At 39.8% G+C, this 27848-nt stretch overlaps 1 protein-coding gene across 1 annotated transcript in view; it reads left to right on the top strand.

The window, feature by feature from the left end:
- The first annotated feature begins 217 nt into the window (after positions 1–217).
- Positions 218–27848, top strand: part of LOC126248710 (acyl-CoA synthetase short-chain family member 3, mitochondrial) — a 345178-nt gene continuing 317547 nt past the window's right edge. Inside the window, exon 1 of the mRNA XM_049950007.1 lies at positions 218–355. Within this exon, the coding sequence (XP_049805964.1) occupies positions 256–355 (100 nt within the window). The 5' untranslated portion in view covers positions 218–255. The remainder of the gene's footprint in view (positions 356–27848) is intronic.

The following is a 27848-nucleotide window of genomic DNA, read 5'->3' as shown; positions in this document are numbered from 1 at the left end:
CGAAGCATGTACTGCGCCAGCTTGACTTCGATACGGAAATCGCGTGTCCATTTGTTTGAGCGTGGGAGTCTTGAGGCATGCAGAGTAGGCTTTACATAACTTCAAACAGCCCAGTCGTGGGAATACTGGTGGCATTCAGAAGCAGGATCGGTGGAGGGGGCAGAACTGAAATACGAGGATTGGAGGTGGTGAGCGCCGAGTTTATTGCTCAGATTGTGCAAAGATACGTAAACAAATGGTAGCTCAGCTGTGATCATGAACGTAGATATGTTGGTTGAAGACCATACATCGGCAGAAGGGAAGGATATCATCGAGAATTACATTAAGGATTCACGCTTAAACAAGAATCAGCTAGGTGAGTAAAACAGATTTTGTGAATTCTTGCTGGCTATGATAACCCATTCCACAGAGAAAGGAAACAGGAAACAGTTATATTTCCACAACTTCTGATGTACTACCGTTGCAATAAAAGAATCAACAAAGCGTAAAGATGTCCAATTTTACCCATAATGCATGGTATTTTCTATGTCGAAATTAAAAGAGGTTTATAGATATAGCAGTTTTCGTGTGACTGACTGAATATTTAGGTACAGCAAGCCGGAGTAGATAAGGTCTTGGACCGGCTACTGAATATTTGAGAGCTTCTTCAAGACTTCCTTACACAGTCTATGACACAAATGAGCTCTTTAACTATAAATGATTCCCAGTCCAATAAGATGCTCGAAGCCAAACCTCACATCAGAAAATCTAAGTTTTTGAAAATTCACCCGTGGCAGGTAGTCTGCGTGTTGGTGAAGCTACAGTATTTTTAAAAAAGCGGAAGATATCGCTGACAAGAAAATAGGCTAGAGTTCGCACCGTCTAGGGAGCGCATAATTGCACCGCGTTCCACTGGAAAACCGTTAAACATTCAAAATCGTTACGATACAGGTGTTGGATCCAGTACGGTTAGCACTGGCGTATTCGAATTACAACGTCCAGGTTATCACATACAGATCATGATATACTGAATGACTGAAGTGTAGAGAGTAGTATTACTTCGTTACAAAAGCCATATAAGTAAGATGCAGGAATTACGGATATTAACAATAGCAACAATTTGTTCGATTGACCTTGCTTATATTTTAGCGTGGGATAGTTACAGGGCCGCATTATCTTGCCCGGTTGTGAACTGATAATTACGAGCACTGCTCGACAAGGGATTACAAAATATGGGCTCCAGTTGCTTCCCTGGCATTTCTGTTCACACCCACGTCAAAAATTTCTGCATAGATCAAATATTACCAAGGCAATGCGCCAGCCACATCTCTCTTAGTTTTACGTCGAAGTGAATTCAGAGGTATTGCTTTCCATCGTCTCTCCACGCCGAACGATTTCATACCGGGATCTTTGCCCCTCGTTTATAAGCTACAGGTGAAACTGGCTCGTTTGAGTGACAGATAATTTAAGTTGCTGAGTATATTTCGTCGTTAAGAGTTAAAGTTTTGCAGCTTAGCAATTAAACTTCGTGTTTAGGAGCGCTGTATCAGTAAAAGGGCATGAAATGTGGCGTAGTTCCTGGAACTATTTCTTACGTCATTAAAAATACATAAAATGTTATAGATTTTGTTAAGACTCTTTGCTTTACAGAACTCAGCAACGTATCAATGCAAATAGCGTCTTTCCAGAGCCCTTTCCTTTATTGAAGTTGTTGATACTTTCTCAGATGATCAATAGCGCAGTGCATCTCCATGTGCGTAGGATCTCGGATGCCTGTTTTTGTCGTATTGTGAAGAAATGTGAGGAACATTCTTTTTAATTAATGAAGTTTTATATTTTTAGTAACATATTGCAAAGGAAATGTTTTTCATTGATTCCGTTTCTATAGCGGCTTATATGCTCCTAGTTTTGTCTGTGTATTCGTCCTTCATTTCCTTACTGAGAAACAGTCCTGAAGAGCACCTGCGATCTACGAGGAGTGCAGTCTCTCCGTTTTTCGCGTGTTCTTCATGTTTTTATATGAATGTAAAATGCGGGTTACAAGAGGAAGTTTAAGCCTCTCTACAAAGCCTAGTAATTTGTACCTAAAATCACATGGAGACACTCCACCTGTGAAATCCCAATAGTCATTCGTATTAGCGTATTCAAACAGGGTATGGAGTTAGATTTCACTTTCACAGGGTAAATACTTATATCGACCGAATGGTTACTATACGGAATTTTCATGAAAGTTAGCTCGTCATGGAATGACCCACGAGTGATCTATATAACACATTTGTTTCGTGGTTACACATTTAATGCGTATCCGACAGTATAGTATAAACCATCTTCTCTATTTCTTTATCAACTACTTTTGAAGCACATATTACCTTTACAAAAGATTGGAATGATTAATTCTGATACAAATGAATACTGGCAGCATTCATAATAAGGCACTATTTATAGACATCTACACACTTTACCTGTAGGTGTGCTACATGCGGAAAACCTACGTGTGTTTGTGATTTATGAACCTCCCCTTTTTTCCCAGAGCGTGTGACGTACAAGTTACAACTCGTCAACTACATACATTTTATCATAATACGTTTAGGGTATCTTAAACGAAACTCATTGTGCGACGAAATGAAGAAGAAAATTGTGAATACAGTCACCAAAGCTGTTAAAGTCAGATACTTACAGATTTAATGAATGTATAGGAAAATGTTTCACGAACCGATACCGCACAAATGAATGTTGTGACATGAAGGTTCGCACCTCTTCCATCTTCAGCGATAGTCATTTTTTAAGACAGCTACATCATTTTAATACTATTCGAGAACTCGCAAGCAAGCTGTGCGGTTATATGACCCTTGCTTGGCTTGGAATGAAACTTATTACAGAAAGTTCAGAGATAATGCTAAATGCTCAGACCAAAATTGGCAGCACACCACATGTACTCCTACTAAATTATGTAAACATAGTATAATGTAGCGGAAACAGAAACTAGCTGGTAGTCTTCGCCTTCATTTTCACCTCCTGACAACCTTTTTTTGTGCAACTTATCGCTGCAAACCGTTGTCCAAATCCTCCATGAGATTACTGACCAATAGTATATTAATCAAAGTATCTAAAATCTTGTAGTACATTTTTCAGAAACAGTTGACAGGCTACTTTAATATTTATAACATCCACGATAAATATCAAATGGCTCTGAGCACTATGGGACTTAATTGGTTCAAATGGCTCTGAGCACTATGGGACTCAACTGCTGTGGTCATAAGTCCCCTAGAACTTAGAACTACTTAAACCTAACTAACCTAAGGACATCACTCACATCCATGCCCGAGGCAGGATTCGAACCTGCGACCGTAGCGGTTGTGCGGTTCCAGACTGTAGCGCCTTTAACCGCTCGGCCACTCCGGCCGGCGGGACTTAATTGCTGAGGTCATCAGTCCCCTAGAACTTAGAACTACTTAAACCTAACTAACCTAAGTATATCACACACATCCATGCCCGAGGCAGGATTCGAACCTGCAACCGTAGCGGTCGCGCGGTTCCAGACTGTAGCGCCTAGAACCGCTCGGCCACTCCGGCCGGCTGATAAATATCAACCGCCGGCCGGAGTGGCCGAGCAGTTCTAGGCCCTTCGGTCTGGAACCGCGCGAAAGCTACGGTCGCGGGTTCTAATCCTGCCTTGGGCATGGATGTGTGTGATGTCCTTAGGTTAGTTAGGTTTAAGTAGTTCTAAGTTATAGGGGACTGATGACCTCCGCTGTTAACTCCCATAGTGCTCAGAGCCATTTGAACCATTTTTGAAATATCAACCAGGCGTCTGAAAACAACTCAGCACAGAAAATAAATTAATTAAAATTACTACTGACATTAAACAAGATATGTACAGAAGTGAAGTGACCACTTTAACACTGTTTGATTACAGTAATGTATTTGGTGTTGTCGATTTCAATGTATTACTTATGAGAATAAATCTGCTTATCAATGCTGTAATGCGGTTTGGCAGCTACCTTATAGATATCAGTGAGCCGCATCAGGATAGCAGAAGTCATTAGGGGAACATTTGGCCACAGGAGTCCCCAAGGCTTTATTCCTAAGTCCGTTGCATTGCGCCCTGAATATCAATGAGACTTCAGCTGCATTACATCCTCGTACATCCTCGTAAAAACTGCCTGTTTACTGACGATGACTGGTTGTATCTAAGTGGCAGCTCCACGAGCCCCGCGAGCAGTGTTTGTGCCATACCAGGCATGATGTGTGACGTTTTATCATTATTACGATGGGCTATTAAATCTCGGTCTTATACTAAATCCTAAGACGTTACAGGTTATCTTAATATCGCACCACAGGTTGTCCAGTGACTATTACTGTTAAACATTTCCTCCCATAGTTCTTCAGGATATACAGTGGAAAATCTCATTACAATCTTGGATGAGCTTCTAAACTGGGAAGAACAAATTGTAACAGCAGCTCAGTCTTGATTAAAAGCAACTCGAAAAGTAAATTTGGAAATTTGTGGTAAGTTCCTATGGGACCAAACTGCTAAGGTCATCGGTCCCTAGGCTTACACACTACTTAATCTAACTTAAACTAACTTACGCTAAGGACACCACACACACCCATGCCCGAGGGAGGATTCGAACCGCCGATGGGGGTAGCCGCGCGAGCCGTGGCAAGGCGCCCAAGACCACACGGCTACCCCGCGTGGCAACTCGAAAAGTTAAAAAAATAGTTCCACCTAACATAAAACAAAACTTAGTCCATTCATTACATGTGTCGAGTCTATACCTCTGTGACGTAGCTCAACACGGCACAGTCACGAAAACTCAAGAGACCTCGAGCTAGCCACGGATGATGGCGTAAGATGTGTGTGTAACACTGGGTTGTTTGATCACAAAATCCTTCCTGTCTTCAGATAAGATGGGTGCGGTCGGATAGGTAGCTTGACTTTCACGCACTCTGTTTCTCTCTTTGGTTTATTAGCGTGTGGTGTTCTGAGTTTTCATTTGATAATTCCATAACTTCAATGCAAAATCTGATATGTCCAGCATCCTACATGTGCCTTTGCGTAAAACTAAATCTTTCTCATCATTGTCCATTTGAACCATATGACTCTAGAATAGGTGTGGCCGAGCGTTTCTAGGCACTACAGTCTGAAACCGCACTACCGCTACGGTCGCAGGTTCGAATCCTGCCTCGGGCATGGCTGTGTGTGATGTCCTTAGGTTAGTTAGGTTTAAGTAGTTCTAAGTTCTAGGGGACTGATGACGTCAGACGTCAAGTCCCATAGTGCTCAGAGCCATTTGAACCATTTTTAAACTCTTAGAATAAACTTATCAGTAGCATCCGTCTGTTAAATACAACACTGCGTTCAAGAATAGATTAAAGCTTTCCTTGTTATCATCGGTTACAGGTTTCCACTCGGTGCATCCGACCTTTCCCCATTTTCTACAGCAGCGAAACAGTTTTTCTGTCACATTGTCATACCTATTCTTGTCTACTGCTGCTTTTCCTTGCGCTACTTATAATAATTGTACCCTGTTTCTTTTAGTTCCTCTCCTGATCAACCAACTTCTTACACCTATAAGATTCCCTCTGTGTGCTGCCATTATTTTCTGCTCGTATGTCATTGCTACCATCCGACAGAAACGTTGTGTTTGTGAGAAAATTACGTAACCCAATGTTAATAAGATTGACATTATTGTAATACTTATACTTACTTCATAACTATTATTATAATTATTAACGGTATTGTCGCTTAAAGAGAGCTCTAAAACAAAATCAATTTTCATAGCATTTTTTTCTGTCTCTTTGTTCTTTCTCCCCAGAAACCTCTCGTATATTCATTGTCTTTCTTCTTCCTCTTTCCTGTCGACTTCTTTCATGTTCTTTTTTTGTCTCTTCGGGCGTTTACTCAAATTTCTGTTTTCTGAATTTTTCTCTGTATTTTTTTTTCTAATTGTCATTTCTTCTGTAGAGATGTTTAGTTTATTGAGATTTTCCATGATTTCCTTTACCCAGGTGGTTCATATGGTGCAAATGGCTCTGAGCACTTGAGACTTAACTTCCGAGGTCATCAGTCCCCTAGAACTTAGAACTACTTAAACCTAACTAACCTAAGGACATAACACACATCCATGCCCGTGGCAGGATTCGTACCTGCGACCCTAGCGGTCGCGCGGTTGGAGTACTGTATCTTAATATCTTAATTTGTCATTGATGGAGATATTCTTTTGTCGTAGTGGTTCCATGGTAGTTTTATTATCATCATAAAAAGGCAGATATGTGTTGACGGTTCTTTCCTTGTGTCTCTCCATCTTTACCCCACTGACTCCTTTGTCCCATGACCTGATTATTTTCTGTAAAATTGAGTTAAATAGAATGGATGACAGGCAAGATCCCTGTCCCTCCTTATCTTGATTTCGGATGGTTGCCAGATCTCTCCGATGAATATTACTTTGGATGTACCATTTGTCAATGTTTCTAGTTTCTGGTCTTGTCCACCTTCTTCTCTTACAGTGCGCTGAAGAGTGTTTGTCTATGAATTTGTAGGCCGTCTTGAAGTCGACGAATGTTATTGAGGTGTTCCTGGACTTTCTCGTTGTTAATATCGTTCTCAGGTAACAGATTAGTTCACTGGATGATTTTTCCTTCTTGAACTCTCTTTGGTATCCTCCTACCTATCTGCAGCTCTAGCAGATTTAACAGGGCTTTGGATAGAATTTTGAATGTGGTAAGTTGTAGTATAATACATCCTAGTTTTCTTTCATTTCTTATGGTAGAGGTGTTCATTATTATTATTATTATTGTTATTATTATTATTGTATACAACTCCGTGCTATGTGCGCGTTAAGTCTCCAGTGATCGAAGGTTAGGTGTAGCAGAATGCCTGAAAGCCCTATACTTACTTCTTAACAAAAATGCTTGAATAAATAAGCAACAAGTGCGATATCATTATACTCTCTTCCTGAGACAGCTGAATTACATTTCAAAGCACCATAACCATTGTAAAGAAAAACCGTAACTGCTGTAATATCCCAACGGATAAAAAATGTAATCGCACCATAGTCTACTGAAACTAGATGAACTCTTCAAGCGCTTCTGAATATTTCAGATTAGTGAATTTGCGTAAATATTTGTGCATGAAGAGAGCGCAATCAAGTTGAGCTCCAACGGGCTTGCACGTGAGCGAAGAATACGGTAACCTAAGAAACCTTTGCCTCGTTGAGGCATACTGGTTGTGAACTGATTGACACGCCGCTCCATACAGCGCAGCAAGAAATACCTAGACATACATGAACATCGCGTTTTGATGTTAATGATTTCTCATTAGTGGCGTATTTCTTTCGTGTCAAATTATTTTAGTAGTGGTAACATTCAGCTTTCTTTAAATGTGAGATCTGACGTAAAACCTGTTCTACTCTTTAAGTCACAGGAACGAAAAGCTTCAAATGTTGATCTGTAATACGACGTACACTGTACAGTGCATGATGGACGGAAATTATTACTGTTTTCGCACCATTCCTATGCCCTTACCAAAGGAAGACTACACTGTGGATATAAACTTGGAGACAATATTATGGAGAGGAAAGAGGAAATAAATGAAGATGACATGGGATATAGGTTATGATACTGCAAAGAGAATTTGATAAATCACTGAGAGACCCCAATCGAAACCAGGCCCCTCGGTATCGGATACTCCAGTAGAATAATTGATATGCTTGTGACAGCCAGCAATGACGAAACTTTTGTGTGTGGTATGCAATACGTGTGAGACCGGGGAAATACTCTCAGATTTCAAGAAGAACGTAATAATAAAAATTCCAAAGAAGGCAAGTACTGATAGGTGTGAATATTACCGATCTATCAGTTTAATAGATCATGGCTGCAAAATCCTGATACGGATTATTAACAGAAGAATGGAAAAACTGGTAGAGGCCGACCCCGGGGAAGATCAGTTTGGGTTTTGGAGAAATGTGGAGACGTGCGAGACTATACAGTCCATGCTGCATATTTTAGAATATAGGATGAAGAAAGGCAAATATATGTCTATAGCTTTTGTAGATTTAGAGAAAGTTTTTGCCAATGTTGAGTGGAACACATTCCTTGAAATTCTGAAGGTAGCAGGGATAAAACACAAGGAGATAAATCTTGTCTACGACCTGTACAGAAACGAGAATGCCGTTGTAAGTGTTGAAGGACAGAAAAGGAGCTTATCCCCGATATTATTCAGTCTGTACATTGAGCACTATGTTAACTAAACCAAGGCGAAATTCGGTAACGGAAGTAAAGTTCAGAGAGGAGAAAAAAAACTTTTAGATTTTCTGACGACAATGTAATCCTGTCAGGGAAGGCAAAGGACTTGAAAGACCAGAACGGAATTGATAGAATCTTGAAAAGGGATTGTGAGATAAACATCAACAGACATAAAATAAGGGCAATGGAATGCAGTCGAATTCAGACAGCAGATGCTGAAGGAATTGGATTAGGAAATGAGACAATGAAAGTAGTACATCAATTTAGCCAATAGCGCAGCAGAATAACCAATGATGCCCCAAGTAGACAGGATATAAAATGCACACTGACGAGCGCAAGAACTGAGTTTCTGAAAAAAAAGAAATTTGTTACACTCAAAAAATGAGTGTTAGAAAATCTTTTCTGTAGGTATCTGTCTAGAACGTAGCCTTGTACGGAACTGAAATGAAATGATAAACAGTTAAGACAAGAAGAGGACGCTGAAGATTAGATGGGTGGATCAAATGACTAATGAAAAGATATTGTACCGAAATGAGGAAAAAGGAATTCGTAGCACAACTTAACTAAAGGGGAGGGGGAATCGGTTGATAGGACACTTTCTGTGGCATCAAGGAATCGTCAGTTTGGCAGTTTGCGACGTATAAACCGTAGACGGGGGCCATGGCTCGAATACAGTAAGCAGGTTCAAATGAATGTAGATTACCTTAGTTAAGCAAAGATGGAGAGGCTTCCACAGTGTAGCTTTAGACCAGCATGAAGAGATGCATCATACCAGTCTTCGAACTGAGGAGTACAACAACAACATAAACATGCAAAGGGAAATGACTGTGAATAAATCTCTGCACGAGCGTTCACCTATCTTCCGCCGCACAATAAGCTATTATCCTATGTTAAAAATGTGGTTCGGATTGTTGTTATTCGGAGTGATTATAAGATTCAGATCGCCTTTACGGTCAATATCCTCACAAAACTTCTCTCATTTTCATGTTATTAAAGCTTAAAAGTCATTAAATATCAAGATTTGGTCACGTGATCGAAAACGCTTCGTTATTGACTGACGCTCTGGTGGCGTCACACACTAGGAGTGGTACACGAGTGTTAGTCGTAGCTTCTATGTTTTTTCTTACTTTTCTGCAAATAATTTAGCTATTTAGTGATGCAAAACGCATTTAGAGCTTTTAAGTAACAATAGAAAGGAATTTTGTGAACGTTTATAGCGGAGATCTTACGAAAATTGATGCGTTTATGCTCTACTCATTTAGAGCGGCGACATGTGCAAGGACGGACATTCTTTTCCCTGATCCCTACAACATCATTAAACCAGCTCAAAACTAAGGAACTGTGGAACTTTTGCAAATGGGTCCGTATCTTATATCTAGATTGTCGACCATCAGTCATGAAATACCACCCAAAACACAGTAAAACAATTCTTGGCAAATCTCAGTGCTGATTTCCGCTATGTAGGGTACTGAGTAGAGGTATGGCAGAAAGCACCCTCTCTGTGGCGCAACGAATACCGAATATAATGGCATATAAGAACAACGCGTGTCCGAATCCCCGAAGGTTCACAAATTTTTAGAGGTTTTACACGAAATATGAAAATAGCGTAAGCAGGAACTCATTGTAGCAGTTGTTTCAATGGTGGAATGTCTGAGAAATGGGCAACTGAGGACAAATGCATCTACTTTGTTACAAACAGTTACCTTTATTAAAAGGATTGTTAGCACTGAAGATACACCATACTCCCGCAGTAGAACGAGGTGTAGAAGGCTTTGCACGCGGAGAGATATAAAGAATGTACAACATGCAGGTAATACAAACGTAGGGGCTGTGCTGTTCGTGAGTGAAACTAACGTCAGTGTCTGAAGCAGACTCTACTTCAGATTATGTAAGATGATGAAATTCAAAAGCTTAAACAATAAGGATCATAGCTAGACAATACGAAGATGAAAAACATCGTTTCTAATTAAGTAAAAAGTGTGTGGCCGCAGTAACTAAAAAATATCTTTTTGAAAATGACGTATGTGAACAGCTATTGCAAATGTAAGCGAATGTAAACGCCAGGAAAAAAACAATAATACTCTGTTTCTAATCGGTGCGGTGAAGCTTTATAATTGTGATTTGGTTTTCATATGAAAGTACTATCGATCTGTTTTATAGCGAAGTTGAAATATTATTGCAGGCTAGAGAGCGTGTCTCGGAGGTAAATTAATGTTAACTTCAGAGTGCAAGACATTTTTAATTAAGCGAGAGAACTTGGACATCAACATCGTGGCAGTTTTCCGGTACAGTGCAACCATTTTTTATGCGCCTTCTCCTTCTCTGAAACACTCAAAATAATTTTCCAATAGTTTTTACCGATGTATTTATACAGTGTGACACGACATACCATTTGCAATCGATTTTCCAAAACGTAAATTCCAAACCAAGACATCACTGTGACTTAGCTTTATAACACTAGGAACAGCGAGCTAGCCAGTGACGTCACAGGTATCACATGATTCGTATAGAGCGTTTTAGTGGGCTTTCAGATTATTTGAATTTCATTTCCATTTTTACTGCAGAATATTGAAATTCAAGAGGAGAAACGCATGTCATGAGCATACAATGACATACGTAAACATTTAATACGATTGCCAGAAAACAGTCAAATAACCAATTACTGTTGAACTGTACCCAATATCAGAGCATACAGATGCCCAAACAAGACACGAAAACTAATCGAGATGAATACGAGAGACTACGAAACATTTCCGCCAAGATGTCCTTATGATGAAACTAGCTTTAAATAACGACAGGAATGATAGAGCTGCAACTACTAAGTGTACGTGGTCTACATAATACATAGTCGTGTATGCATTTAAGCGTTTTTTTCTAAATACCTGATCTATAGAGCAATCTCTTAGGAACTATTTTTATGAATCTCGAATTTCTATTGTGCAACCTACTTTTGTTTAAAAGTTTAAAGTACTATCAACACACAGATGTTATACACCGAAAATGACATAATCGTATTTTGTCCATGCTGCATTCTGTTGAAGTCCATGGCTGTTTTTCAATTAAACAAATCAACAAATTAAAATTAATCTGTTTAATAGCTAACAATAACATTCTGGTGATACTTTGCACAAAATACATAATTTATGTACAACTGTATCATTAAAAAGAAATAAGCAATACGTTATTTTTAGAATAGTAATGAAATTAAAACGACCAGTTTCGGCTAACATTAATACAGTCTACGTTGCTCTAGAATTTCTATTGCTTGTGGAATGCATGATTCTCATGTTCATAACATTAACAATAAATCGTTTAGTGTACTTGTAAACGCTAAGTCTGCGTTTGAAAGGATTAATAGTTCACAGTGAGTCCCACTCTACTCCTAACATTAAGAGACACTGTGACTAGTTCAATGTCTGAAAAGTTCTTATTGAAGACACAGTCTTTGAAATTCCATGCATATAATGGAACACTGACAAAAGTACACAATGTAGAACATGTTGGTCATTATTGTAACCCAAAAAACACTTTCCTAGTAAATGTCTAAGTTACTCACTTTCCCGTTGACACTGCAAGCAGGAACTGAACATGGGTTTCTCTTTGCGATTTTTGTTAATATAGTGCTATAACAGATGCTTCTGGATTATTGTTACGATATCTGGATGTTTTATGATTTCAATATGGACTAAAAATAGCATATTTAATTATTCAGCCCCGCCAGCTGAACCAATAATGGAAATAATTTTGCTATATCGACTAAAGCAACACTTTTTGAATGGCTCCAATGGAAATGCTAGCTTTCATGCAAGCTGAGTGGACTTGGCATCGACGTAGGGACCTCTTTTAAGAACTCAGCATGTAATGAAACCAGAGTTCTTCAGAAACTGTTTAATTTCAAGATCATTTTTTCAATATATTATGTTTATCGAGTTGAAGAGTGGAAGTAGCAGACTGAGATGACACGTGCCACATGGGCACACGGCTACGGAAGTTATTATAGTGATACATCTATTTCGGCAGTACATTTGCTCGGTAATGCTGTCTACAAATAATCTGATACCAGTTCAAAACGACAGTGAAGAGCAGGCTAAACAAATGAACTATAACTAACATCGCCAAAACCGTCTGGGCACCTCACGTCTTGATGCTGACACAGCATTAACTGGTTACCTGTGTTCCTTCATTTGATCTCGATAACAAGATATATATTCATAGTTACACGCATATCTGTGGTACTCGCACAGACAAAGGCTTAAAGTATCAGCCTATGCTTTAGAGATATAACATAGGTGAGCAGCCCAGTGCCGCGCGGAGTGGCCGCGTGGTTAGAGGCACCATGTCACGGATTGCGCTGCCCTTTCCGCCGGAAGTTCGAGTCCTCCCTTGGACATGTGTGTGTGTGTGTGTGTGTGTGTGTGTGTGTGTGTGTGTGTGTGTGTGTGTGTTGGTCTTAGCATAGGTTAGTTTAAGGAGTGTGTAAATCTACGGACCAATGATCTCAGTAGTTTGATTCCTTAGGAATTCACACACATTTTGAACAGCAGTTCAGCCTACACCGCGAATGTGGACTATTAGACCAATTTAATTTCATTGCTGTACAGTATCACGCGCAAGTAGCTAAAACAAGAAATCGAACCAAACTGATATCAGGCGGTTCATAGAAATGTACAGAAGTAATTTAGATTGCTCTTTTAAAACACTCCTAAGAAGTTATATTTACTAAGCCTTTTAACCATTATTTATTTAAAATATGTTTTGAATTTTTTCCAAATGCGAAAGAACGCAGCTTCAATCCACTCCCTACTCGTATTTAAATTGAGGCATCGTAAGAGTGGTTTTCCCGCACTCTAAATGAGTCAGGTGTGCACTATACATCAGGGGATGTTATCCATATAGCTGAATGTGTGTGAGGTGTATACAAAGATTTGTTAGATTAGACTACTCTTCATACAGACCAGATAAAGATAACTGCTGGAGCATTCGCAACAAGGTGTCAGAGCTAGCAGCACTCCTGAAAAGCAGTGGAGCTCACGTAATACTAGGTACAGAAAGACGGTTAAACACTATCTTGATATTAGTGAGTTATTTTGGTATAATTTAAGAGTATATCTAAAGGACAGGTTTATGGTAAACAGAGGTGGTATATTTCTCACAGTAAACAAGAAACTGAAATCCACCGAGATAGATATTGAAACTGCATGCAGGACTGTCTGAGAGAAACTCAGTATCAAGGGCGAGCAAAACTTATTATAGTATCCTTTTTCGACCACCAGACTCACCTCCAGAAGGAATAGAAAATTTTAGGGAAAATATATCTAGATGCAGGGGCAAGATGCTATATCAGCAGTAACCTGATACACAATTACGTCAGAAAAATTTCAGTAAATGTCATCTCTCTCATGCATACACATACATATGTTGCTCTCTCAATAACAATCCAGTATTTTGCAAACCATTAGAATGTTACAGCCAATCTAAATGTAGCCCCACAGCCGCTACCTTGGCCATGTACAAAAATATCCGAATGACTTGAATTTTGCGCTGTGTTCAAGATCATTCGATTGTTTATCAAAAATAAGTAAAGGGTGTAACTTACAAGTTATGCAGCACTTGTCAACGAGCACAATTCGATCTTTGTACCACACTTGGTGAAAAGCATAATGGAAGCTAAAATTAAGTACCTCTACATCTAAAATGCCTGTCTTATTTATCGAAATACATATAATAGTGCTGATCGAACTTCAATCTTAAGCTTCATTTGTGAAAGAACATAGTTTGGTCTTCGTACTACAGTTGATGGAAAGCACAATGGACGCTAAAACTAAATATTTCCGTATCTAAAATGCTTGTGTTATCAATCTGTATACGTGACCCTACTGTTGACGGAAGGCCGGCCGAAGTGGCCGTGCGGTTAAAGGCGCTGCAGTCTGGAACCGCAAGACCGCTACGGTCGCAGGTTCGAATCCTGCCTCGGGCATGGATGTTTGTGATGCCCTTAGGTTAGTTAGGTTTAACTAGTTCTAAGTTCTAGGGGACTAATGACCTCAGCAGTTGAGTCCCATAGTGCTCAGAGCCATTTGAACCATTTTTTTGTTGACGGAATTTGCAAGTTACGCTGCACTATCAATGAATATAGTTCGTTTATTGTACCACATTTGGTATTAGACAGAGTTTACAGTCACATTAAATGTTCCCACTTACAAATTGTCAGTGTTCTGATCTACAACTGCAAGAAACACATGATATTTGTCAGGTGTCGCAGTGTTATTACAGTGTCTAAAATGTCAGTCGAAAGTGCATAATGGGAGTAATTGACAATATTTCCACATCTGTATTATTTACCAAAATATCTAAGCACACACACACAGCGGTTATGTCAACGTTATTACCATGTGTAAAATGTCTGTATTATTGTTCTATGAAATATATGTTTTCTAAAATAACATATCAGCTACTGGAAATAATGTGCAACTTACACTTGACACCTAAAACATGACTATCAACTCTCGAAAAAACTATTGAAACTCTATTTGAACATCTAAATTATCTGTATTGATGTTCTATAACTGTACAAAACACATGTTGGTTAAAATAATATGCTAAACACTCAAGCAGTGATAGTTGACAATACGGACACTCTGTATTACTTTTCTATAGCTGTCAGCTGTCGGAACAATGCAGTTAATGTGTTAATTACGCTTGTTGCCTAAACCATGACTGAGAACTCTCAAATTAAGTGTCAGAATGATGACTCCATGCCTAATTTATCTGTATTATTACAAATAACAGTACAAAATACATGTGGACAAAATAACATGTTGAGTGGCACTTGACACTTCATCTAACACATATATAAGGCTATACACAAAACTGAAGCTGACCAAGCACCACATTACAGGGAAGAAGATAATGCACCAAACAATGTAAATAACATTAATGACTGGCATATTTAGTTTATTTTTATTACTTTTGATCGTGGACATACCTGTGGTAGCATGTTTATCAACCAACGTCATATTTTCAATTCTTTAGCACAACAAATCGTATTAAGAAAGATGCACTTTGGTGAGATCTTTAAGGCTTCATAGCACTTACACTGCATATTTCATGATACGCTACTATAACTTCGTAATGCACGAAGTACGAAATGTGAACACAATATGGTCAAAGTCAGTGATGGAACAAGGTAGAGAGAAATATCGGACCTCTCGGAAAACGAATTGCAACATATTAAATTACTTAGCAATATATGTAAAGATTTGCTATATAACATTACCGCTGATCTAACGTAAAGCTTTAAGTGCACTTGTTGACAAGAATAGTTTGATCTCTGTGTCAAACTAAACAATGTAATTCCCACAACCAAATTGTCTGAGTTGTTTGTTAGAACTGCTGTTAGTTCAGCAAAACCCGATATCAAATTCAGAAGACGTTTACAGTGACCAACATGTTAGGGAATTGACTTCATTTTGAAGAAAAGTTTTTCTCATATTCTGTCAATAATATTAACTTATACTGGCATACAGTGGAAACTACATGATACTTTGCTGAAATAACGCACTCAATAGTATTAATACACATTCATTTAGGCAAAAAACAAGTCATAACCAGAAGTGACGTCATGGTCAGATTTGCTGACGCCTGCACATGCAAACTGGTGCCAGCTCCAAGCGTCTCATGTTTAGCAGAGTTGACATCAATGCATCTTCGCTTTCTTAGACAAGTCGAGACTTGCTGTAGGTTGCATGTGCACATGCAAGGCGCTACGATTTCATTGGAGCTATATCCTGATAACAAATACGGACAGTTATTGGTTTCTTTAAATCAGTTTATGGCACAAACACTCTCAGTTTGTGGTGTTAAAGTACAGTTTTCTGACCCAGTAACTGACGACCACTTTCAGGTCATGGCACATACCCACTGTCAGCCTCTGGTATTAGAATACTATTCGATATCCAGAACCTGACACCTGCTGCCAGGTTATGGCACATACACTGTCAGATTCTGGTGTTAGAATACTATTTTAGTTTTGAATGCCTAATTGTTTGGAATTTTGAACTACCACTGCCTTGTCGGCTTGACATCAATCGCTTGCAAATTTTCCACTTTTCTTGCTTTAACATGACATGGAGAAAGAAAAGGGAAAGAAATTCTCAAGTGTGAAGAAAATCAAATATTTCAGGCTTTGGAAGCTGTAAAAAATTGGATGCCCATAGCAGGTCCTTCTTGTACGCAGAATGAAGAATATGAAGCTTGGTTAGTTAAGTGGATCTTGGAGAGTCAAAATAAGGAGTTCTCTATTACAAGAAGTCAACTAATAGAGAGCGTCCGGAAACAAGTTGCAGAGCTGAGGCTAGATACTCCATTCAGAATGGGAAACCTGACAAGAAAGGGTGGAACTGTTTTTCCAAAGACAACCAGAAATTATTCAAAGAATTTCAGATACATCGACTCCTCAAAACTTCAGCGTTATCAGTAAAAGACTGAGGAGGCAGCATGTACTGCATGTTGTGACATCAAGAGTGTACAAAGAGTTTCAGGAAAAAACGGATATAATACTAGTCTATAGGCTAAAAAGATGCAGAATGTTCGAAAAATGAACAGAAGTATATGTTATTGTTTTATTTGTGTAAATGTACATGCATAACTCAATAAACCATTTTTACAAAAATGCTTTTTTTATGGTTTCTCTCCTCCTCCGTCTCCATTGGAAAAATACAAGGGAGGCTTACAAATTATTTTAAACATAGTGTATGAAAACCAAATGCGCTTTGTCTTCGAAATATTTATGTATTTTGATAACAATACCGACAATTTTCGACTTTTTTAACATGTGGCATGATGATCAAACAATTCTCATTGACAAAAGCCCTTTAAACTGGAGGTTACATTAGCAGTGGGCTGTGCGTGTTTTGTAATGTTATAGAGGAAATCATTAGATATTCTGATAACTAATACATACAAGTTTTGGTTTCGTTAAAGTGTGGTACAGTAATCGAACTATGCTCATTGCTAAGTGCATCTTTACCTGTAAGTTATAGTGGCTGTGCCAATATAGAAGCCTTGCCCATTTTTTAAAAAATCTTATAGAGCAGTTTTATCCTTAGCAATACCAACACATTTTCCAAAATGTGCATTACCATGAGAGGGGAGTTCTTCATTCCTGTGCTAAAAAAGAATTTATAAAAAAGCAAATATTTGTATTGTTGTTCAGTTTTACTCACAACGCACTCTATAAAGAGATATTGTTGTGTAAATAAGGTACTGAACCTGAAAATATTTAATATGAGATTCCCTGCAGAGCGAAACATCTACTACTAAGACTTAAATTTTTGGGTAAGGTTTAACTGAAAAATTAAAAAAAATGTAACAAATATTTTTTCCAAGTTTTAAAATATAAGGTTACTGAGTGTATTACAATATACTGAAATGTCTGCATGAAGTGTTCTGCCCTCCCCCTCCCCCTTTTATTGTGAGCGTTAATTTAAAACTGTCATCCATTTGGTTTTTTTACTCGAAATATTTTACGTACATTGATAAATAAAACAGACAATTTTATTTGTGGTGATGTTTACATGCCATATTTTATGCATTTAGAAGTTATTCTAGCGTATTACGAAAATACGCAGTTTAAGTGATACAAAGCCTTAAAGATCTCAAGAAAATGGTATGGTTTGTTATGCTAAAATGTCAGAAAGTGTAACGCCAGTGTATAAACACGCTACTACATGTATATCCAAGATCAAAATTAATAAAAATAAAGCTGTATTAGACAGTCAATAACGTTATTTATATTTTCCTGAGACATTAAATTCCTCTCCTCTAAAATGGTTCTTGATCAAGTTTATTTTTGTGCATAGCCTCATTTAGCCATGAGACGAAGCTTCAACTGCCTGTTTAGCATGTTATTTTTGCAACATGTGTTTTTAGTGTTACAGAACAAGAACACAGACAATTTAGATGTGGAACATGGCATTGTGGTACTTCATTTGAGAGTTGACAGTCATGTTTTAGGTGTCAAATGGAAGTTACACATTAACTGCACTCTTCCAGTCGCTGACACGCTATTGTAGCTAACATGTGTTATATAGAACAATAACACAGACACTTTAGATTTGTTAATAACATTGACATTATATTTGACAAGTTGCATTATCTTCTTCCCTCTGAAATGGTGTTTGGTCAGTATATTTTTGTACCACAATATCATTTAGGCCTATGAGGAGGTGTCAACTATTATTGCAGCATGTTATTTTTAGCTATATGGGTTTTGCACTCTTATAGAGCAATTTAGACATGGAAATATCACTGCAGCTGTTACTTTGAGAGTCTTTTAGCTACAATTTAGACATAAAAATATAATTGCAGCTGTTAATTCGAAAGTCTAAAATCATGTTTCAGGTGTTATTTGTATGTTACATAGTATTTGCACTATGCTCATTGATAATTGCAGTTTAACCTGTAATTCGATCAGCAGTAATACCAGTATCCCATGTATTTTGATATTTGAGATGATTAGAACACAGGACTCTAATTTAGAATAACCGGCGTTTGAACCTCGTAGGGTCATCCTGTTTTAGATCTTTTGTGATTTTCCTAAATGAGTCAGTAAATGCATAAGATGTCTTCTTGAGAATATGCAGTGAATTCACTTCCACATTACTTACCAATAATAGCTTGTGCTCTGTCCCTAGTGACCTAGGCACTGACAAACGTTAAACGCTAACCTTAATTTGCTTTCTACAAATGCAGCTAATAGTAACTATTGAGAATAAGAAACGAAGAAACGTGACGCATACTCGTCTCATGGTAACCTTTGCACTCATCAAATGTGCCATGTATTGGAGTAACCAGGTTTGTTCAGTATTCCTTATACCTGGCGAGTACATCCAGCAGAAAAAGGACGTTAAAGAGTGGCAATCTGGCAACACTGTAACAACATGTATGGTGACTACATCTGCAAGCACATTTCAGTTAACCTGTATAGTTGTTGCAGTGGACAGAGTTTTGGATGAGCATGCAGAAGGTTCAGGGTTCAATCAGCGGTTCGGTCTCATTTTTTTGTTATTTGCTAATTTCATTTTGACATTTCATGCTGTAATATACGCCGTTTCTGAGGTCTCATGTATCCTAAATTTACAACATTTTGTAACGCTGAACATAACAAATACATGGTTAGACAAATAAAAAACAGACAGTTGAAACAAATGATCTGTCATAGAACAGAATAACTACAAAAACAATATCATTTTCGAGATGCTGAAGATGATAGCACAGTACAAAGCACAACATCTACTTATCATTTATCCTACACGTAATAGGAACGCCCAGGTGTCGCATATTAGCAATCAATGACAATAATAATGTCCAAAGTAATGACTGCGTGACCTTCACAACAGAATACGTTGTCTTCAGAACAACAGACCCTCAAAGCGACCTCCCTGCACATCCAAACATTGCGCAGCCCGCCGGATCATACAGCTCTGAACCATTCGCAGCAAAGCTGCGTCTGCAGTAACAAGAGCAGCATGAACACGCGTTACCAATTCTTCCAAATTCGTTAGCGGCGTAGACTACATATGCTCATTCAGATGTCACCACAAGAAGAAACCCGGGGGATGTAGGTCAGGTGAACGTGGTGGCCATGCAACTGGACCTCCACGTCTGAGCCATTTCCCTGGATATGTTCTGTCCAAATACTGTCGCACATTAATTCCAGAGTATGGATGTGCACCATCATGTTGGAACCATATCCTCTGTCGAACATGTAGTGGAACATCTTCCAGCATATCGGGCAGATAGTTTGAGAGGAATGCATGATACCTTCGTGCAGTCAACCGGTCAGGCTACACGTAGAGGCCCCAAACAGCTGTCGCCCAATATGCCGGCAAGGCGTTGATACCAAAGTGAACTTGATATCTATGGTTGTGGCTGACGTGCTGGTTAACGTCACACCAATGGTGGGCATTGTGCATATTGAAGACACCCCCATGAGTAAATGCTGTTTCATCCAACCATATTATTGTGTTCACAAAGTCATTGTTGGCTTCCTGCTGTTGTTGGAACCATTCACAGAACTGCGTCATGCCGATATGCAAGATGCAGGTGTTGCGTGAAAGCATAATGATAGGGGTGCAGCCCATGCTTGACCAGCTCATTAACGACCAGGCGTTGCGAGACACGCAGCTGTCTTGCTACACTTCGTGTACTTCGTTGAGGTTCTTGGCGTCTGACCTCTAGAATAGCTTCCTCAGTAGCTGGACTGCGGCTAGTCCATGGACAATCTCCGTCATGCATTGGTGGAAGGAGAGAACCTGACTCCCAAAAGCGCAGCGCCAGACGATGAAACACATTTTTATGTTGATGGAGTCGACGAGGATATCTAGTAGCATATTCACAAGTGGCAACACCAACCGGTTATCAGATGCAACAAGAACCAGAAGCATATCCACATATTCATCGTTTGTGTATGCCATACCTCTGCCACACTGTTTATAGGTTTACAATGAAAAAATTCAATACGTGTATGCACGTTCATTGGAGTCTGTCATGGGTGCGTTACTCCGCTCAAAACTAGACCCTGTCCGGTGGACAGTGCATTCAGTATAAACACGCCATCAATCCTGCTCGCGCTGGCTTGAGTGGCCGAGCGTTTCTAGGCGCTACAGTCTGGAACCGCGCGACCGCTGCAGTCGCAGGTTCGAATCCTGCCTCGGGCATGGATGTGTGTGATGTCCTTAGGTTAGTTAGGTTTAAGTAGTTCTAAGTTCTAGGGGACTGATGACCTCAGAAGTTAAGTCCCATAGTGCTCAGAGCCATTTGAACCATTTTGAATCCTGCTCGCTGTTCCACCTAACGCCCATTACAGCTCTGACAGATATTGTTCTGCATGATTCATTCCGACACCGCTAATTATGAAATGTTTGGTTTCGAATTACATTGTTTCCCTAACGGTAACAGACATGATTTTTCCACAGTCCCATCGATAGAATAATAATAATAATAATTCATTGAGATACATACTAAACAGCATGTGGTTACCAGACTCAATGTTGAAAAGCATAATTAGTAGGACCAAGGTGATAACACATACAAATAGTAACCGAGTTTCGACATTATTTGCAAAGGACATTGCTAGTCTTACTGGTAGCGTAAGGCCCTAACGAAATGTAATAGACTTGAATCAGGCAAGAATAATAGTTGGTACTAACCTATGGGACCATTGGAGGAGGATACAAAGAAAACAGCTTTCGCATCTAGTAGATGAAGTGGTGAGAATAAATTCACGCCCATGACGTGTAAAGGGCTTCTTTCAAAGCTGAACATCCTTCCATTTCTACGAGTGTAGTATGTAAGTGCAAATGTTTTCTAGAGGACCCGCTGCAATCATTGTTGACAATTAAGGTGCCCCAGATACCATACCACCTGAACTACATTTACCAAATGAAAAATGTATGCCTCAACCCCGGATCAAACCATCGACCTCCTGCATGCTAACCCAAAACCCTATCCACTGCACCGGCTGTACACCACCACTGTTTCGTGCTCACAGAGGTAGTTATCATCCATGTGGTTACAGTGTTGCCAGATTGCCACTCTTTAACGTCCGTTTTCTGCCGTATTTACTCGCAGAACGAAATTTTTCGAGAAAATTTTGTTTTATCACTGGCACGTGAGGAGTGCGCGAATAAATATGAACATAGGCAATTACCTGTTAATGGACAGAAATGAAAAATTGTGCACTTCACCAAATATAAAAATGTAGTAGAATTTTACTGGACTATGATTGAAGTGATACAAATACTTCGGAGTAACAATGTGAAAAGATTTGCAATGGTCGGTCATGTAAGCGTGTGTGTGTGTAAAGCAAATGAGATGATTCATCTTATTGAGTATGATATGGGGAATCTGCTGCTTCTCTACGAAGCAGGACACTCTCAAAGGATTTGTACATGATAGTCGAATAATCGTGAAGTGTGGAATCCACATCGGGTCGGACTACCACGGGATATCGTGCATTTCCACAGGAAGGCGAAGCGATTCTGATTGGCTCATTTTAATAACGGGAGAATTTAACGAAAATACTAATAAATCTTAACTGGCAGAACTCTAAATAAGACAACGCGTATCTCGCGAAAATCCTCTTAGAACTTGTCAAGAATCGGTTTCATGGATATTTTTCAGATATCAATCTACTAGTACTGAGAAAAATATGTATGGAATATTCACTGAAGGCAGAGATTTTTCCATCTGTTCTCTGAAATATTCTGTTTGATTCTAAGTATGAGGCAGTGGACCTATTGGATAGCCCTTTGATATTTCTTTCCTAGATGGCAACACTCCCGGAAAATTACTATCTGTAACGTCTGTTTCTCTCTTACAGAATTAAAAATAATTAGCTTGTTCCGAAGAAGGAGGTAGCGTACCGCAAGGATAAGATAAGTACATTTAAACCGTTGTTGCAGTTCATCACTTGCAGTTGCTGTACTTCGATCAGTGTTACATTTTAAATGTCAGATCTAATTAAGAAATATAATATTGCTAATTTCCTGTACATACCCATAATTTATGCCTCGAAACACTGGTTTATTTTAGACTAAATTCAGTTTATCCTGTTCATGTTATGCTGTAGACTATTAGTCGAATTATCTTCGACTTTTAACAATTTCCTAGTAGAAATACTAATTTCGTTTACGCAACGTTAATGAGTCCATGGAAAAGATAGCGATAACTTGTATATATAACTCATAGAGCCTGGTCGAGGTATTCTTATCTCCGAAACAGACTACTGGAATATTTCACCAGAAGCCCTGAAAGTCCTTTGAAGAGCAGTAATAATCCCTTGAGGGTCGCCCCTCACAAGTTTCATATTTCGATGGATATCGATTCCAGAGGAAAAGACATGCTGGCCACAACAAGACGCAGAGGCAGGCAGATAAAGTTGCATGTGAATTCGAGGGTGGTAGTGGGTGGCAAATGATGGAATAGAGATTTTGGGTATCTCGAAAGGATTCTATAATCGTACCTCTGTAATGGAGACTTCCAATAATACTGAACGTCGCTGTTAGACATGACATACACTCCTAAAAACACAGTAGCGATAAAGTTACTAGAAAACTGGGCTTTTTCTGGTTTAGCTGCAGATCATTGTTCTCAGTATCATGCTATTTGTGATTCGAGATATCTTTACTTTAAAATGTCAACTGTTTATGTAGTTTACGGTACTTTACAAGGTTTGATGTTTTGTACACACATGCCAATCATTTTTTTTTCTTTATGGCAACTTGCAAGGCTGGATCGCACCTGCACATATCTTAGTTGTTAATGCAAAAACTATTTTGTGAAATGATCTTTGTGTGTAATTCAATTTTGGAGTTTTATGACATAAAAATTACTTTCAAGGTAATCACAATATGTGGACATACCGTGGATGGGGCAAATCAGGGTGGAAACAGATTAAATATATAAAATTTGTCCCAAATAGGTTACGACACTGGGAATGTCTGATGACAGCAAAATTAAAAAACGCCTTTTTATGCTGACCTGGACGGTTAGAATTATAATCTAAGACTGTCTCAGTGCACGTATTCCCCCTAAATATTCCAAAGGCGTGCCTACCAGTTTCATTTATTATAACTAGGTCCAAAAAATTTATAGCAGACGATCAGGCAAACATACAGAAGCAATTTACTATGTTCGAATCACCTGATACGAGAGGTTGTAACTTATCTGTGCAATATACTGGAATACACTTCATAAGCTCTGCCTATTTCTCAGCATTGCCACCATGGCGACGGACACATTTCTCCCAACGAGAGACAAGTTTGTTGAATCAAAATGAAGTCCGCGAAAGTGTTCTTTAAGTTTTGGAAACAGATGAAAATCGGATGTGGCCTAGTCGGGACTGTGTGGAGTATGATCGATCACAGTGAACCCAAGGCTTCACATTGTTGCAGATGTCACTGCGCTCGTTTGTGGTCTGGCTGCTGAACGAAAGGGTGCTCAATATATTGATGAACTGTTCGAATTCGAAACTCGATTACAGCCCGATGTTTCTCAAGCACCGACATAGTTAAGTCACATGTTGCCTTGTTACAAATTCTAATTCGGAGACCTCTAGCGGCAGAGGGCTGCAAATATGTAGACTTGAAGAAAAAAAGATTTAGAATTTTAATAACGTTTATTTTATTTAAAAAGCCTTGAGTTTTCATACAAAAAATTCGAAGGAATCACTTTTCAGCACACCTTCGTATTGTAAAGAAAAAGGAATACACTTAGAATATCTTTATTAGAAGTTTTTATAGACTAACGCATAGATCAAGCCTGTCATATAAAATAAGTAAATCCGCAAGAAAAATGATATTGTGTGTGGCGGGGAAGCTCTTTAGAATGGACAAGCTGTGTACCCAGGTATGTATTTATTCCAATTGCATTAGCCCGCCTCCACCTATCCCCTCTCTCAGTCCGTCTCCTCTATCCTCTCTCTGAGTAGCTCCATCTCCCCCTCTCTGACCCTCACCACTCCCACTCTCTGTACTCTCTGTCCATCAACCCCTGCCCCTCTGTCCATCTGCTCCTCCCCCTCTCTGTCCATCTCCTCCTCTCATATCTTAGTCTATCTTCCCTTCCCCTCTCTCTGTCCATCTCCTCTTCCCTTTCTCTGTCTATTTCCTCTTCCTCATTTCTCTGTCTATCTCTTCCTCCCCTCTCCCCCAGTCCATCACTTCCTCCCCCTCTCTCTGTCCATTCTTTCCTATCTCTGTCAATTTCCTCCTCCTCCTCTCTCTGTCCAGTTCTTCCACCCCCAATATCTGTGCTCATATCCTCCTTCCCCCACTCTCTCTGTCCGTCTCATCTTCCTCCCAATCTCTCTCCAAGTTATAACTCTCACCCCAGCAGGAGGTTGCTGGTTCTTACCCTCACAGAACTGCTTTCCAGACACTAAGTACTCTGTGTACCAAGTTTGGTTGAAACCGATACAAGGGTTTAAGAGTTTTTTATCAGCAACTTTGCCCACATGTGCACATGACACACATATTTCACATACGTTTACCGTCTTTCACATTTACTTATACGCGTATTTTATTCGTATTTCTAGTGAATTACGCTCTGCTGTTTCTTTTTCTAGCATCCTAGTGTTAAAGGCACCAAAGCTGCTGCACTATGTGTCGTACAATGATATAATTTAGCAGGTACATTCAGTTGTGTATACGAATACTGTGTGCAAAGTGTGTCGCCGATACAGTTTGTAGTAAAGAAGTAATAAATTAAAACGTCATGCCTGATGCGGCAGTTTTACTTCACGAGTAGTGAAAATGTAGTAAGCAGTAAACTTTTCCTTTCATCAATTTATGGGCGCTATCACCGATAAAAAATCTCTTAAAGGTTTGAAACTACGGGTAAAGTTTTTTGCAAGTCACGAAGAGCTCTCATTCTCAAATACTGGATGAATAAATATGCGTATTCGCATAGCCGCCGATTAGCGTCGAGGTCCGGTGTGCCGGCCAGCCTGCGGATCGTTTTTAAGGCGGTTTTCCATCTGCCTCGGCAAATGCGGGCTGGTTCCCAATATTCCGCCTTAGTTACACTAAGTCGGCGATTGCCGGCATAGGTGGCCGAGCGGTTCTAGGCTCTACAATCTGGAACCGCGCGACCGCTACGGTCGCAGGTTCGAATCCTGCCTCGGGCATGGATGTGTGTGATGTCCTTATGTTAGTTAGGTTTAAGTAGTTCTAAGTTCTAGGGGACTGATGACCTCAGAAGTTAAGTCCCATAGTTCTCAGAGCCATTTGAACCATATAAGTCGGCGATTGCTGTGCAAACACTGTCTCCACATACCCGTACACCGTAATTAGTCTACCAAGCAAACATTTGGGGCTACGCTCGTCTGTATGAGACGTTCCTGGGGTGGGGCTAGGGGGGGGGGGGGGTGTCCAGTGGGGGCCGAACCGCACAATAATCCTGGGTTCGGTGTGGGGCGGTGGTGGGGTGGGGGGACTGCTGTGGCTTGTTTTGAGGTTGTGAACCACTGAGGGCTACGGCAGGACGAAGCCTCTCCGTCATTTCTAGGTACCCGGCACAATACACAATACACAATGGGTACTCGCGCGTCGTGGCCGACGCTACTTTTTCATCTCCACCCTCACCCCCTTTATAGGTAGGTGATTCTTACCCCCACAGTGATGATTTCCTGATGGTAGGTGATTTACATATCTGTACCAGGTTTGGTTGAAATCGGTTCTGTGACTTAGGAGAAGATGTGGAACATACATACATAGATACATACACACCTACGTTCATTTTAATAGTATGGTTCTAGCATTGCCGGCCGGAGTGGCCGAGCGGTTCTAGGCGCTTCAGTCTGGACCCGCGCGACCGCTACGGTCGCAGGTTCGAATCCTGCCTCGGGCATGGATGTGTGTGATGTCCTTAGGTTAGTTAGGTTTAAGTAGTTCTAAGTTCTAGGGGACTGATGACCTCAGATGTTAAGTCCCATAGTGCTCAGAGCCATTTGAACCATTTTTTTTTTTTTGGTTCTAGCATAACGATGCATTAAAGGAAACCTTCAATGTAGTACCTCCTGTATAGTTATACTAAACCGAAAAGCCGAAAGTTACAGGGAAGTAATTTCCTGCTTGTCGGCAGCAGTCTCCTTAACTATATGCCTCCTGAATATGCCTCCTGAGCCGATCCAGACTTCCATACACCGCGCAGTCACAGGCCTTTGGATCGGTACTTGAGGCGTGGTCGGGTAGCAGAAGTGATTAAGGCGACTGCTCGCGACAAGCGGGAAATTCGAGTTCGACTCCCGGTGCGACACAAATTTTCATGTGTCGCAAACAGCTGACGTCAATGCATATTCGTAATATGCGATCTTATTTCGTAATGTTTACCACATCCGTACTTGTCAGTGAGAGTGCCTATTCCTTCAGACGTGCACTCATTTTGAAAGACATTGTATTGTGAAGGTGCAGACACTATATAAACAAAGACATTGTAATCACCATTGATGTATCCATTCCTCGATAGACTAGATTGGCGATATAATATTTGTCTCCTTCTGCGGGAGTCACATATTGTGTGAGCATAAGGGATGTAACAAGGTGACATATGGACGTGTGGATCGGTTCTGAAGGCATTCTCGGATAGCCGACGTTGTTAGGACGATTTCTTACGAAATCTTGGTTTGAGTCCCAGTCCGGCAGCAATTTTCATGTGTCGCAATCGGCTGACGTCAGTGCATATTCGCAATATGCGAACTTATTACGTAAAGTTTACCGCAACTGCACTCGTCATTGACTCTGCCTGTTCCTTGAGACATGCATGCGTCTGTGAAGGACACTGTATTGTGAATATGCAGGAACTGCATAAACGCAGACCATGTAACCACCAATCAGGTACACATGAAACTTATTTATATGGATATAGTGTCTGTTCATTCGGCCATGTAAGCAGGAGATCCCGAGTTCGACACATTTTCACCTGTCCCCGTTGATATATATCAATGCCCGTTAGCAGCTGAAGGTATTAATATAATTCTAATGAAACTTATTACCTGTATAAAATGAGCGATTTCCACTGTATAATCTGAAACGCCCAGAATAATTCGATTGCGATGTCTC

The sequence above is a fragment of the Schistocerca nitens genome, chromosome 3 (assembly GCF_023898315.1).
Source record: "Schistocerca nitens isolate TAMUIC-IGC-003100 chromosome 3, iqSchNite1.1, whole genome shotgun sequence".
NCBI classification, from domain to species: domain Eukaryota; kingdom Metazoa; phylum Arthropoda; class Insecta; order Orthoptera; family Acrididae; genus Schistocerca; species Schistocerca nitens.
Note: the sequence above shows the minus strand (reverse complement) of the source record. Positions and strands in the feature narration are given on the sequence as shown.